The sequence below is a fragment of the Lissotriton helveticus genome, chromosome 4_2, assembly GCF_964261635.1.
Source record: "Lissotriton helveticus chromosome 4_2, aLisHel1.1, whole genome shotgun sequence".
Taxonomy (NCBI): domain Eukaryota; kingdom Metazoa; phylum Chordata; class Amphibia; order Caudata; family Salamandridae; genus Lissotriton; species Lissotriton helveticus.
Genome location: NC_136064.1, coordinates 14,266,485 through 14,280,194, shown reverse-complemented (window position 1 = coordinate 14,280,194; position 13,710 = coordinate 14,266,485). Strand labels below are relative to the sequence as shown.

General features: G+C 43.7%; 1 protein-coding gene across 1 annotated transcript in view; it reads right to left on the bottom strand.

Annotated features, from left to right (window-relative positions):
• Positions 1-13,009, bottom strand: part of ZC3H12B (zinc finger CCCH-type containing 12B) — a 373,174-nt gene extending 360,165 nt beyond the window's left edge. Inside the window, exon 1 of the mRNA XM_078640118.1 lies at positions 12,596-13,009. Coding sequence (XP_078496244.1) covers positions 12,596-12,811 — 216 coding nt within the window. The 5' untranslated portion in view covers positions 12,812-13,009. The remainder of the gene's footprint in view (positions 1-12,595) is intronic.
• Positions 13,010-13,710: the final 701 nt, after the last annotated feature.

Genomic DNA, 13,710 nt, shown 5'->3' with positions numbered 1-13,710 from the left:
GAGCAATGTTCCACAGTGCGAGGTGCCAAGAGTGACTTAGTACCGATTCAGGTAATATATCGAAGATGTATGAAGGCAGTACTGGACCCACAGAGTGAGAAACACCAGGAGTTGAATCATGCTATCGGCGCTTACCTCAAAGTACAGTTGTTAAAGTGTACAGAAGTACGAAGTTGTGACCAGCTCTTTGTTGGTATCATTGGCGTGTTCTCGGTGGAAACGGAAGACGCGCAGCAATTAGTAAAAGAAAAGTCATGAAAGTAACAAGCTCTCGGCATTGCAGTTCAGTTCCGAAAACGAGGCCTGACACGCAAAAGGGATTTCCGGCCGGGAGAAAGGAGAGGCGTGACACGCACTGAAGGGGCGGAGAAACAACGGAGCGGGCTGCGGAGTCTGGTCTGACACGGAGGGACAGGACGAGAGGAGCCGGGGGGGGGGCGTCGGGGCACTTTGACGGTGCCAGCCCCCCCCCCCGTGATGGAAGCCCTGCTTGTGCCCGGTGAGCGGGGTTGGGTGGGGGATGGCTGTATCTGTGCCGTTAATGCGTGCGAGGGAAGCGAGTTAGTCTGCGCAAGCGCAGCTTAGACGCTCGCTCCCGAGGTGAAATCCGACCTCGTCAAAGCGCGCGTCTGGTAGCTGTCCACTCTCCTAAATACGGGCAGCATAAGTTGGCGAGCTGATGCATTCATGCTTCGCATGAATGCAACATCAGCTCGCCCTAAAAACAGATGGCACACAGCCGCGCTGCTGCTCGCTCCCGAGCTCCCTAGGCCAGGGGGAGAGAAGGCGGGACATGCAACGGCCTTTGGCCAATTGCGTGCTGTCTTTCTTAGAAAGACGCACGCAAAGGCCAATAGCGGGTGATGAAAATGAAAAGCACATGCACAAGCGTGTGGTCCGATTTTAAAGTCCTAACTAGAAGCCTCGCAGAGCAGCGCATGCTTGCTGGCTCAGGCGAGACCTAAAAAGAAAAATCTGTCCCTTGGTGGACCCTAGCACGGTCTGACTGTGGGGCTCGGCTGGGCACATCACTTTTTTTTCTCCTTTTCAAGCTTACATGTGAACATTAGGCAGTGCATTTCTGCATTCAAACCTCCACTTCCAGCAGATTCCTGCCAGACCCTGCTGTCCTTGTGCTGAAGCGAGAACCAGAAAGGCTGCACTCCGAGACCCCAGAATTTTGGAGTGAGCAGCACCACTGGGTGCTGGAGAAGGCAACAGTGGATGGCCTGTCATCAGAGAAAAATCGAGTTTTGCATTTACTCTTTTACAGTTCATTCATCACATTTTCAAACCGGACCCCTGGAACTACTATAGACTACCCACATATTTTGGAATTTGTGCGCCTTGACCTCAACCAAAGACAAAGGGTGTGATTCTTCCTTGGCCCATGTGTTTGAATGGTCTCCCACAGACCGCTATCATACAAATTTTTGGGGGTTCCCCAGCCTCCAGTAATGACTCAGTGGGGCTCCTCAGGAGTCAAGAGGTTGGGAAGCATTGCGCTTGATGATTCCCATGAAGCGTGTCCCATGCGGCTGCATCCCCCAGGTGCAATGGGGAAGATGCAGATTTCATATGTCGTCACGTGGTGGTGCCCATTTATTAAGAATTACTGAGAAGAAGTGGTACAGACAATGTAAGGGGTGAAAGACAGACTGGTTGAGCCAAGAGTTGATCTTTGCCTGCTGGGATTGTGTAAATCAAAGAGGAGCGAAACGAAAAGCAAGTTTCTGTTGTTGTGCTAATTACTAGTCAGACTTCAATTTGCTATACACTGGTTACAGACTGGGAGACAGATGGTGTAATGATGTCCTTGAATGGGTATCAGTAGAAGAGATGCTGCTTGAACCGTATCGAACATTGTGTTTTTAACTACAAACACTCTGTTTGTCTTTGTAACATAGAACCACGCGGAGTGAAGGAAAGGACCGGCTAATTAATGCCCGGACCCTGACGATTGAATTTCTCACGGACACGATTAGAATCTATTCGGCTATCTGGTCTATTTGCTATATATTAGAGATACATGTAAGTTACGCCTATTTCTAAACGAGAAATCTTGTATTATCTGCTGAGGAAGTTTTCGTTACTATAATAGATGTTTTTAACTACCTTGTAAGAATTATTAATTTTCCCCTTTTTTCCCTTTTTCTTGGCCCTTCTTCGGTCTCACATTAGAGGCCAGACGTGAGGCAATGTATGAAAGGGAACTTGTTGATTCTAATTGAACCACGCAGATCATCTGATCTCTGTTTTTATCTAGAGGTAAGCGTAGACATACAAGTTATGTTCTTCCATAATGGAGTGTCGACTAACAATCCTAAAGACTAGATTACGACGAGCAAATGACTTTACAGTTCATAGATTTACATTTTTTTAATACATGTGGGTATTTGTTTCTGTTTGGGGGAACATATATACGTTTTAAAACGATACAAGGTCGATTCAAGCTATAGGACGAGAGAATTGAGCTTTCCCCCCCCCCCTTTTCTTATCCGCAACGAGGGGACTACGTCTAGAATCATTTAAGTCAATACATGATGGTGATAAGGGTTGATACGTCATTCGTCTATACGCAATTATATAAGTAATTAGAGTTTAATTTCGGTTCATTTTATAGATGCTAAATGATCTCTTATGAAACGAAGCCACATTTTGAACTACACAGGTGGTCGTGTGGATTGCATCGGTTACGCCTAGAACCAGCTAACCACTAATCATAGGCAGCGATTCGATCTTCTAGGTGAGCCAATTATACCACGTTTGTCATCATGTGATTAAGTTGTAATATAGATCTATATCGGCATCGAAGATACCTTATATATGTCCTTTTTTATCCGTAGTAACTTAGTGTCAGGTCCTTTGCAACAGCTATTGATCGATTGCGAAGGAATTAGGAGTGGAAACTAGCCACTGTAAAGAAAGAAAAGTTTTAGAAGTAAGTACTGTCCACTTTGTACTACACATTTGCCCATGACACCCTGTATTATTTATAATGGGGGTCATGATTATTCGATGACTATATGTCTGGGGTCTGCACCCTTAATATTTGGTATCTTTGAATATACTGCATTATTTTGGATGGCTAATTCCAACTGACCCTTATCCATTTTTAAAGATGATGAATTAACAACTGCTCAAATATAGTACCATTAGCTTTGTAACTTGAATAGCATATATTACTGTGCTGTAGCTATTAAGGAAGGTGTGCTGCTTAAATAGATTGTTGTGATTTTGTCCATTTTATATGATGCCCTATTTTTAACTGTAAGAGACTTTTTTAATATATATATCAGTGTTTGTATGTTTATGTATTATATTTTCCAGATATATTTGTGGCTCCTGAGGAAGGCGTTTTTCTGAAACGCCGAAACGCGCGTCGAAAGTATTGATTGCCACTTTCTGTCCCTCATTTTAATGTTATGTGATATTTTATGAATTTTGTGTAAATTAATTTTTGGGTGTTAACTTGATGAAAGTATTGATTGCTACTTTTTGCCCCTTTGTTTTCAACATTATGTTATAATATTTTATGTATTGTGTTTAAATTGGTTTTTATGTGTTAATTTGATGTAATTTGTATATTATGTTTGTTTTTAACTTGAAAACGTATTAAAAAGAACAGAACTTTATACTGAAATATATCGACAGGTTTCTTTTTGCAGTCACCCTTCTCTTTATTAGGATTGTTTTTAGTTATATACACACTGTATCAGTAGAAGAGATACAGGCAGTGAAGGTGAGTACTGACCCAAAGGCAAAGGAAGACATTGCTAGGTAGGGATATCGTATTCGCTCGATAATGCCAGAACCAGATGATTTACACAATAGATGAAGGAAAATAAGACAAACATATGACTGCTATACATTAAGAATTTTAGGGGCTGAATCAGAAGGACATTAATATTTATACACTATTATCTGATGTACTTATGTGCTTAAAAATTCAGGGGGAGTCGGGGGCAATTCATCAGCTGTCCACATTCTGTTCATTATGGATGACGTACGTTGTTTATGTTTTGAAAATAATACAAATTAATTTAAAATCCTTATCAATGATGGGCCATTAATCTGCAATTGGCCATTCTGTGAATCCTTTGTCGTCAGAAGGACCAGAGAAGCCATGGACTTCCCAGGACAAGCATGTATGATTTCCTCTGTTGACTTATCAATCCCATAACAAAGACCAGCAGAGCTTGTGCTCCGAAGCAAATACCTCGCTATGTGGTAATTCAAGAGAAGTAGCCTGTGGAATTTAGGGCACCACTGGAAACCAACCATCCCAACGTCTGGTGAGGTCACTTTATGACCACGGGAGGCGAAGGTTAGTTTAAAAACTGTTTAAAATTATTGCAGACATTTTACCAATATGGTACAAAAGGGGTGGGTGATGGACGGATCAAACACTCACACCCAGTCAACAGATCTGGGTTTAATCCATCACCGTTCTTTAGCCCACTCTGCCACCCCAGTTCAGACATGGCCATATGCAAATCAGTCTGACCCTGTGCCTTATTGGAACAGTCCAGCCCGAACTGCCAAGCCATGCCTTCCCTGGACCGGAAACAATCTTCCTAGGACCGGTTTCTGGCATTTCAGCCGTCTTCAGCCAGGGGTGCTTGAATCCAGTGGCAAAGTGAGCAAGGCTCTCACGTCTGAGCATACCCTGCCAACTTATGACGAACAAAGCGGTACAAAAGGGCTTGGTGATGGAAGGAGCATCTGAACCAATCAAACACTCACACCCAGTCAACAGATCTGGGTTTAATCCATCACCGTTCTTTAGCCCACTCTGCCACCCCAGTTCAGACATGGCCATATGCAAATCAGTCTGAACCTGTGCCTCATGGGAACAGTCCAGCGCGAACTGCCAAGCCACGCCTTCCCTGGACCGGAAACAAGCTTCCTAGAACCGGTTTCTGGCATTTCAGCCGTCTTCAGCCAGGGGTGCTTGAATCCAGTGGCAAAGTGAGCAAGGCACTCACGTCTGAGCATACCCTGCCAACTTATGGCGAACAAAGCGGTACAAAAGGGGTTGGTGATGGACGGAGCATCTGAACCAATCAAACACTCACACCCAGTCAACAGATTTGGGTTTAATCCATCACCGTTCTTTAGCCCACTCTGCCACCCCAGTTCAGACATGGCCATATGCAAATCAGTCTGACCCTGTGCCTCATGGGTACAGTCTAGCCCGAACTGCAGATTTTATATTTTAAAAAATTGCATAAATAGGGCCATAACTTCGGAGTAGTTCCGATTTCGGAGACTTTCTCCATTTCTGATGCAGGAAGATGAGAAAAGTTTTTCTATTCTATGCCAGTGCGCCAGCCGAAGTGAGCTTGAAGACTAAAACAGGAGACCCTGTCCATGGGACCACCTGTCTGCTTCCAGTCTTCCTTCAGTTGGAACTTCCAAGTGCATGGAAGCCACGGTGGCCTGGGAGCTATGGACGCCCAATTACAGTATGAGAGACATTTTTGCTTCAAGGCCCACGTATGATTGTACAAATCATGATATGCACAAATTAAAAAATCTTTGGATTTCTAACTATTGTTCTTCTGAGATGGCCTTACTGGTCTTCGCCAGCCCCAGCCCTATAAATCTTTCAATAGCTTGTTTCTGCCAGTGCTATCCGGATGTTGGGGCCCCCCTTAGTATTCGTTTACGGTTCAAGTAGCGGGGTAGAGGGGAAGAACAATATTCGAAAGTCTCATTTATTATGATGACAGAAAGCTCTGCGTGGAAATGTTCTAGTCTCACTTATTTTGCAATATAATCAGTTATTTATTATAATGCCAAGCAGTGCCTATTGGAAATAAGTTAGTAAGCCACTTCTGTATTCTTTTTCTTTTAAAAAGTTACATTGTTTTTATAGAACTTTAAAACGTTCATGTGCAACAGATTACAGTATATTTGGGGAAATTATATCGGTGTCATTATGGAAAATCAGGTTGCTATTAAATACACATGGTTTTAAAATGGGTTATGTAATATTTCATATGTAATTTATAGATGTATATTTATTGTGAATTATCCAGTGGAAATGAGTTTCATACACAGAAATTTAGAATGAACTTGGGCACACTATTGTATAGATACAAGGGGCGAGCTGGAGTAAATTTTTCAGACATTACAGAAACAAATGAAACTGGATCTCTTCAGGTGATAGTACGCAGAGAGTACTCCTTGGCTTACCAAGTGGGATGAGGGGTAGGCTTGTAGCGATACTCTCACTAAATGACGAAAAAAGTTTTCGACAGGCATGAGTGGTCAACTTTTTTTCTGATTAGGATGAGTGGTAGGCAAAAATAGAAAATCTGTAAAATGGTCAAAGTCAACAGTGCAAATTGCACGTTTAATATTTTGACTAATGGGGGTAGGTGTTCTCAAAGAGATTTCTGAGCACAAGCAAGTGACAAGAATGGCCATTAAATCACCTACTGTCCTCGGATGACACAAGCTTCATGGTCAATATGTATGTCGTTTTTTATGTTTTGGTATTTCTAAAGTACAAACCTAGCTGGCTAGCGACAGAGCGCGATACAGGGGACAAGGACCAATGAGGGTGTATAGAGGGATGAGGACAGAGTGTGGAGGCAGAGTGAGAAAAAGCGGTGAGAAGTCAGCCTACCAGAGGGAGTGTTTGTTAGATAAGCTGAAATGCCTGGTATTTAACTCTTCCCTCTCCAAGAAGTATGTTAAAATGGGGATCTGGCTGGTATCCAAGTGCCATTGCAACGAGCAATTCAAAGTCACTGCAAAAGGCTACCTTCGTAGAGCTATTTAGAGATCTTGAGGCTGGCTTAAAGAACTGGAGACATGTTCATCTTGTGGATATGAAGAACAGAGGTGGTTAAAATAAATATCGCGTTTAGTCTAACACGTTATTTAGAGACACTTATAGTCATGATCCAAAGGAGGTTTTACTTAGCTTTCCAAAGAGCACAGTTTCTTTCTGGAGGGCATAAAGCCGGGATTTCCAATAAATGTTTACTGCTTCCTCAGAACAGAGGATGGCTGGCCTGCTAGGCTACCCACCTAAAATGTAGTGGAGGGCAGATAGACTTAGCTTCCAAGGAACCTTGAAAGCAGTAGCTCAGTGTCCACTTAGAACACTGTGGATACCTAGAGGGCATAGGCTCACCTCTTTTTAGTGAATCCCAGTCACTGGATTGAAGATGGACATATATACTTAAGGTCAGGTCAGGTAGGGGTTAACAGCATTCCTGACCCATTTTACTACTCTACATTATCAATTTTAATTTACATCAGCTTATGAAGGGAGAAATGTTGACTAAGAGCAGGCCTTTAAGCGGACCACGTCTCTTCAGGTTCCAGACCCAGTAGTAATTAAAATTGGGAATTGAAACAAGTTCCTATCAGGCTCTATATGCATGTCTAACAGAGCTGGAAAATAACACTGATCGATTTCTGAACAATTATGTAAAAAAACCTTTTAGGTAATCCATTTCATTGATTTGATATTTGTTAGCACATGAATCATCCCCGAGATTATCTTTCAGCGCCGGAGCAGTCAAAAGCAGATTATAATTCCATAAAAAGATTAAAGATCAAATAACAAAGTTTTGAAGAGTTTCTTAAAAGGATTAGGTTTGGGCAGGAGTGAAGGAACAAAGGTAGCTGGTTCCAGTATTAGGGGGCCAAAAATGAAAAAGATCAGCCAACAAATCTAGTTGGATTAATAAATTTCGGGCAGAGTAGTATAAGCGTGCTGGATCTGAGCTGGCGTGTCGGGATATAAGGCTCCAATATATTTTGGAGAGAACATGGTCCCTTCCCATGTAATGATTTAAAAACCAGGCACAGACGTATTAGATTCTGTGATTTAGTTGCTGTTTGGATTTCACGTTTTCCCTAAGAATTGTATCTATTTACAAAACGTTGTGTTTCTATATTTTTTTCCTTTAGCATATTACTCTAACACAGTGGTTCTTAACCTTTTGAATTCTGCGGACCCCACTTAATCATTACTGGGAACCCAAGGACCACCACTGAATCCTTATTGAAAACTGAGGACCACCATTGAATCATTACTGAAGCCAGAAACCCTGGCATAAACCTTTTTGACTATTTGAAATGCAAAACAATACACAGAAAATACCAAAACAAGCAGTCATCAAACAAATACATAACGGATTAAATATGTAATTTAATAAACAATTTTTTTTTAAGAGTTTATTTCTATGGGAAGTTTGGAGTTTTCTAAATTCAAATTTAGCCATTGATTGTCCATACTATATTCTGTTTAATGCCTTTTCACTACTCCCACGAATTTGAGGATACTAACTTAATTTTTAGCCTCCAATTTCAGATTTCTTCACATTTACAGAATAGTGGTCACAAACCTAATCCAGCTGCAAATACGATTCTGTGCAACTGTGTGGGAAAGAGGTACACAGGTGTCAAAATATTGACAAGGCGAAATAAAAGAAAATACAGTTCTCAGGTGAGTGAGTGCACTGGGTGTTTGGGTCAGGTGGCGAAGTGAAGGAATGCGAGGAACAGCATTCAGAAGGGAGTAAAAAAAATGGTTTTGATGAGGAAAGAGATGAAGTTTTACATCTCATATGGAGGGCACAAGTGTAACATAGAAGGAACATAACAAATGATCGAGACTGAAGACCACTACTCCTTCCACAGACCCCAATAATGTTTAATTCACAGTCTCAACAAATTTCAGAATTTAAACATTTTCAAGATTGCTTACAACAAAATCATTAGTTTTACTCATGCATCTTAAACAGCTAACAACTATTGACAATGTCAATAGCCTTGGCTGGATTTAGGTGTCTGGCAGTTGTTCTGTTGTTTATCAAAATGCAATAAACAAAGCTTAGGGAGGAAGCAAAATACCAGTAGGAAGGCACGCTGTGGGATTCCCAGAAATGTAGTTAAGAAGTATAAGCCACATTCCTAATGATACAGGCCACATCCCTTTTACAGTCACCTCACTTTTTGCATCTCACTTAATGTTCTAACTGAGAGATAAACTTTTGTCAACTGAGGCACTAAGTTTCAACACAGGTGTTAAGGTAAAGGTCACGAGAGACCTATTCCCCTCCGAGACGCTAAACCAACATTCGCCATGCATGAAAGGGGAGATCTCTAGTATATACAGAATAAGAACGTCTATACAAACCCCAGAGCCTATGCCTCACCTAACGAGATGGGAAACATTGCTGCAAAGAAAATAAATTGAGCAGGAGGAACATACTAGAATCCAACAATGTAAGCACAACATAAATAATTTACAGATGGTACCATGCACTGGTCTAGTTCAAAATGATGGGCTCCAATAGGCTTGTTCACCTTTAAATGGGGTATGGTTTCCCACAAGACATACTCCATATATGATGATGCCAAGTTTAAAGGCTTTGGGTGTGCCGGTTTTATCCTCTATGAATAAATAGGATCAAGGCTGTCCCGACGGATCCTTTCTTTATGATATTAGGAAGTCGAGAGAGACAGGTCTTCACTTGTGTCTGTTGTTGATTAACTTTGATAGCAACCACGTGGATATCACCCAATTCAGCCAACATAATTTTTCTTTTTTTGCAGTTTTTTTATATAATGCGAGCTTGACCCGAAGGTATTAGAGCACTTTACATGAGCACCAGTAACATTACACAAGGACATGTTCATTTTTTGTAGGCACAGGGAGATTAAGTGATTCACACAGAATCACATGATAATGAGCCAATGCAGAAACTCACATATGGTTCGCTAGTTTCAAAGTCGGCAGCTCTGGTCGTTACGCCAAATCCTCCCTACATAATGGATATGACTAACCAGGGTCGAAGACACTATAGCAAAGAGGTACAACACTTATGCCCTGCATGGGAAGGTAAAAACAAACTATTTCATAAGGGATATGCATTTGCAAGGACAATGACTATTAAAGTGTAGAACAGGGGTTGGAATGCACTAATTGTCTTCAGATACTTTGGTCAGAAAGATGGAAGTGCTTCAGGTGGGGAGACAGGGTAGACCTGTACTGATAAATTGTTTATGGGGTTTTTGAGATAGTTGATATTCCTAACACAATGATCAATGAAAACGGACCATCTGAAATAGTGTTCCTTAGATATGCTGAACTGCAAGGTCCTTGCCCCTACAGTGACCAAGGATTATGTTGAAATGGGGATGTGGTGAGTATCTAGGTATCCGAATAACACGTGCCACACCATGTGCCCACTGTGCCACACCTGTACAAATTTCAGTCCTGAAAATAGGGTCCTGTGAGGTACCTTTAGCTTCAAATAGACAGAAGTTAGATACTAAAGTGATAAACATTTCTAAGTCGATGTTCACAACTACAATACTAAAAAATGATGAACACAGAAAGAGGGCAGAATAGACAGAATTATATGGATGGGTATTAAATATGCCCGAGTGGTTGTTCGCAAATGTAATAATAAGAAGTGTTCAACACAGGAAGAGAAGCATGTAAATAATACAACCACCTGTGCAGTAGTGAGGATTTGGACCAAAAACCTACCTGTTTTCCCAACACTTAAATGCCGTTTCCAATGAAGGTCTTCTCAGAAATTATGCACGGTTTTGAGAAGTGTGAATGTTGATGTTTATTACCCAAATTTCAATGATGTGATCATGGAAGAGGTGCAAGAAAAGTAATATGGTGACTGTCTGTGCTAAACCAATCACATTGGCTACAATTTCTTTTAGAGAAATACATGAATTTAAAAAAAAATAGTTTTTCAAGTTTTTATATAACTATAAGGTAGCCAGGTGTTTTGGGAGTGACGGAGTAAAGATACAGCATCGATTATTTGTAATTTGTTCTAATTTAGCATTTCAGAACTTGTGTTTTAACTGTATAGATTGGATACCAGACATGCAGAATTCAAATACAGGTGAACTATGTAACAGGGAAAAGCCCAACGAGCACAGTCTGTCAATTCAGAATTAAAGTAATGCATTAATACATGACCTATCGTTGCCCAGTACAAAAACAACTTACATTTCACCATGAGGGAGCAGGTGGAGGGACGTAGTGATATAGTTGCAGAACGATAAAGAAACTTAAGTGTAAGCAAAATAAAACATCAAACGGTCCTGAGAAGAATAAGTGCTGGACCCACGATCAGAAAACCCTGACGTGTTCATGGAGGATAAATAAAGGAATGACACAAATTAAGGGCACAAAACAAGGTACAAATGAAAAGGAAAGGCACAGCTGGAACAATATATTTGTGAGAGGAGAGGATCATAAATAATTGTGATGAACAGGATCTCAGTCTGGATACAGGTTTTTAGGTCATGTGAATGAGAAATTTTACTCTGCATGCAATCAATCATTTATCTAAAATGTGTAAAGGGGCAGAAAGCATGGCTTGAACAAAGCCACGTATTACAGGGCACGAGTGTGGAATCTTACTTTTGAAAACAGATTTTTGGATTTCTGAAAGGCGCAGTTTGTTCAGGAGACTCAAATGATTTTAAAGGGGTTTAGAGAGACCACTGATCTTGGACATGTTGAGGGCCCGCCCCTTCAACTACTTAGAGCCAGCAGCGCATTATGAATTTGATTAAGAGATTCTGGATATTATTCCTAATAACAGAGATAGTGAAAGGTAATGCATGTTGTACAGGTAGAAACTGAGAGGTGATACTCAAATTGAGAAATATAGAATAAGATATAGGGGAATGGGAGAGCTAGATGAATGTGTCATACAGGTGAATACAAACTACATAAGAATGGTGTACATAGTCATATGTAAAGAAGTGGAGTGATAAAGTTTGCATACAGCGAGCAAGGCAAACTAAAGTAAACTGGGTAGGATTTGAGAACCGTGATCTTGGATAATCGGTACTTAGGAAATAAAAATTAATGATGTGAAGAGGAACTGGGGATATGGAAGAGAGAGGAGCGAGATAGGAAACGTGTGGGTTCAGCATACATGGAGGAAAGGCACCCTGTAGAGTGGAAATACAGAGAAATATGTGAGCTATATTGCAGTGGGGTCTTTTAGAGGGATGGGGTACACAACAGAAGAGTGATGGAACAGGACATGGGGAATAACACGAGAGGAGAGAATGGGGAGTTTAGGCAAAAGATATACAAGAATTGGGTAATGTTTATGTAGAAATATTTGTACGGCACAGGAAAGAAAGGGTATGTGAGAACAAAGAATGACGAAATGGTAAGAGGTGTACAGATAATGGGGATATAAGGAAATGGAGAATAAGTTAAAGGAAAGAAAAATACATGGTGAAGAAAATATAGCGGTATGGGATAGAGCAATGTGAGATATAAGAAAATGAAGGTTTTCAAGGACATGGTGGCATATAATAAGGAAATGGTGGAGGAAGATATGGGTGGGGGAAATAAAGGCCAGAAAGAAATGGAACTGAAGCACAGAGAGAGAATTCGTGTGATTCGTGTCAATCCCGGTGATGTGTAGGGGGGAGACACAGCAGCTGTCACGACTCAGTGAGGGGCTGTGGGGGCCGGGCACCTGTGCGCCGCATTCCTCAGGCCCAGGGCCCGCCGAGTGCTGGCGGCCGGGGGTCGAGTGACAGCTCGGCGGGCGCGGGGTCCACTCACCTGGGCTCTCTCGCAGTCCTGCCGGTCGCCATGCTCCAGCACCGCCCAGCAGCAGCATCCCCCGCCCTGCTCCGGAGGCCCCCCGCCCCCGGCCGGCGGCTCCTGGGCCCGGCGCAGCAGCAGCCGGACCCGCACGCGGAAGAGGCGCTGGACGTGCGGCAGGGCGCGCTGCAGCAGGGGGCCCGCGCTGGCCGGCACCGCCAGCTCCAACACCATCAGCGGGAGGCAGGGGGAGGAGGCGCCCGGCCGCGGAGCGCCTCCCGGGAGCCCGAGGAGGAGGCCGGGGCCGCGCAGCGCCGCCGCCGCCGCTCCGAGCCTGCTGCCGCCGGCCTCATGAAGCCGCCACCGCCGCCGCAGCGCCGCCGGGCCGCAGCATCCTCGGCGCAGCCCTCACAGCCACCGCCGCCGCCCGCTCCGCCGTCTCCTAGCAACGGCGCTGCGGCCTAGTGCGGCCCGGGCCTGCTGCCCCCTGCCGCCCGCGCCGGGCAGCGCAGCCTGCGGGGGACGGGGCCAGCGGTGGAGGGGGCGCGGCCGTCACCTGTGCAGGGAAGAACTCCGGGGGTCACCCGCACTGACACCACGCTGCAGTGCGGTGTGACGAGGACCAGCGCTGCGAGCGCGCTGCAGGCGATACAGGCGCTGGGCAGGGTGACACTAACACACTGCAAGGTGACACAGGCGCTGTGCATGCAGGCTCTGACGCACAGGCACTATGCAAGGTGACACAAGTGCTGTGCATGCAGGCTCTGACGCACAGGCGCTGTGCAGGGTGACACTAACACACTGCAAGGTGACAGGCTCTGACGCACAGGCACTGTGCAGGGTGACATAGGTGCTATGCATGCAGGCTCTAACGCACAGGCACTGTGCAAGGTGACACAGATGCTATGCATGCAGGCTCTGACGCACAGGCACTGTGCAAGGTGCTATACATGCAGGCTCTGACGCACAGGCATTGTGCAAGGTGACACAGGTGCTGTGCATGCAGGCTCGGACGCACATGCACTGTGAAGGGTGACACTAACACACTGCAAGGCGACACAGGTGCTGTGCATGCAGGCTCTGACGCACAGGCATTGAGCAAGGTGACACAGGTGCTGTGCATGCAGGCTCTG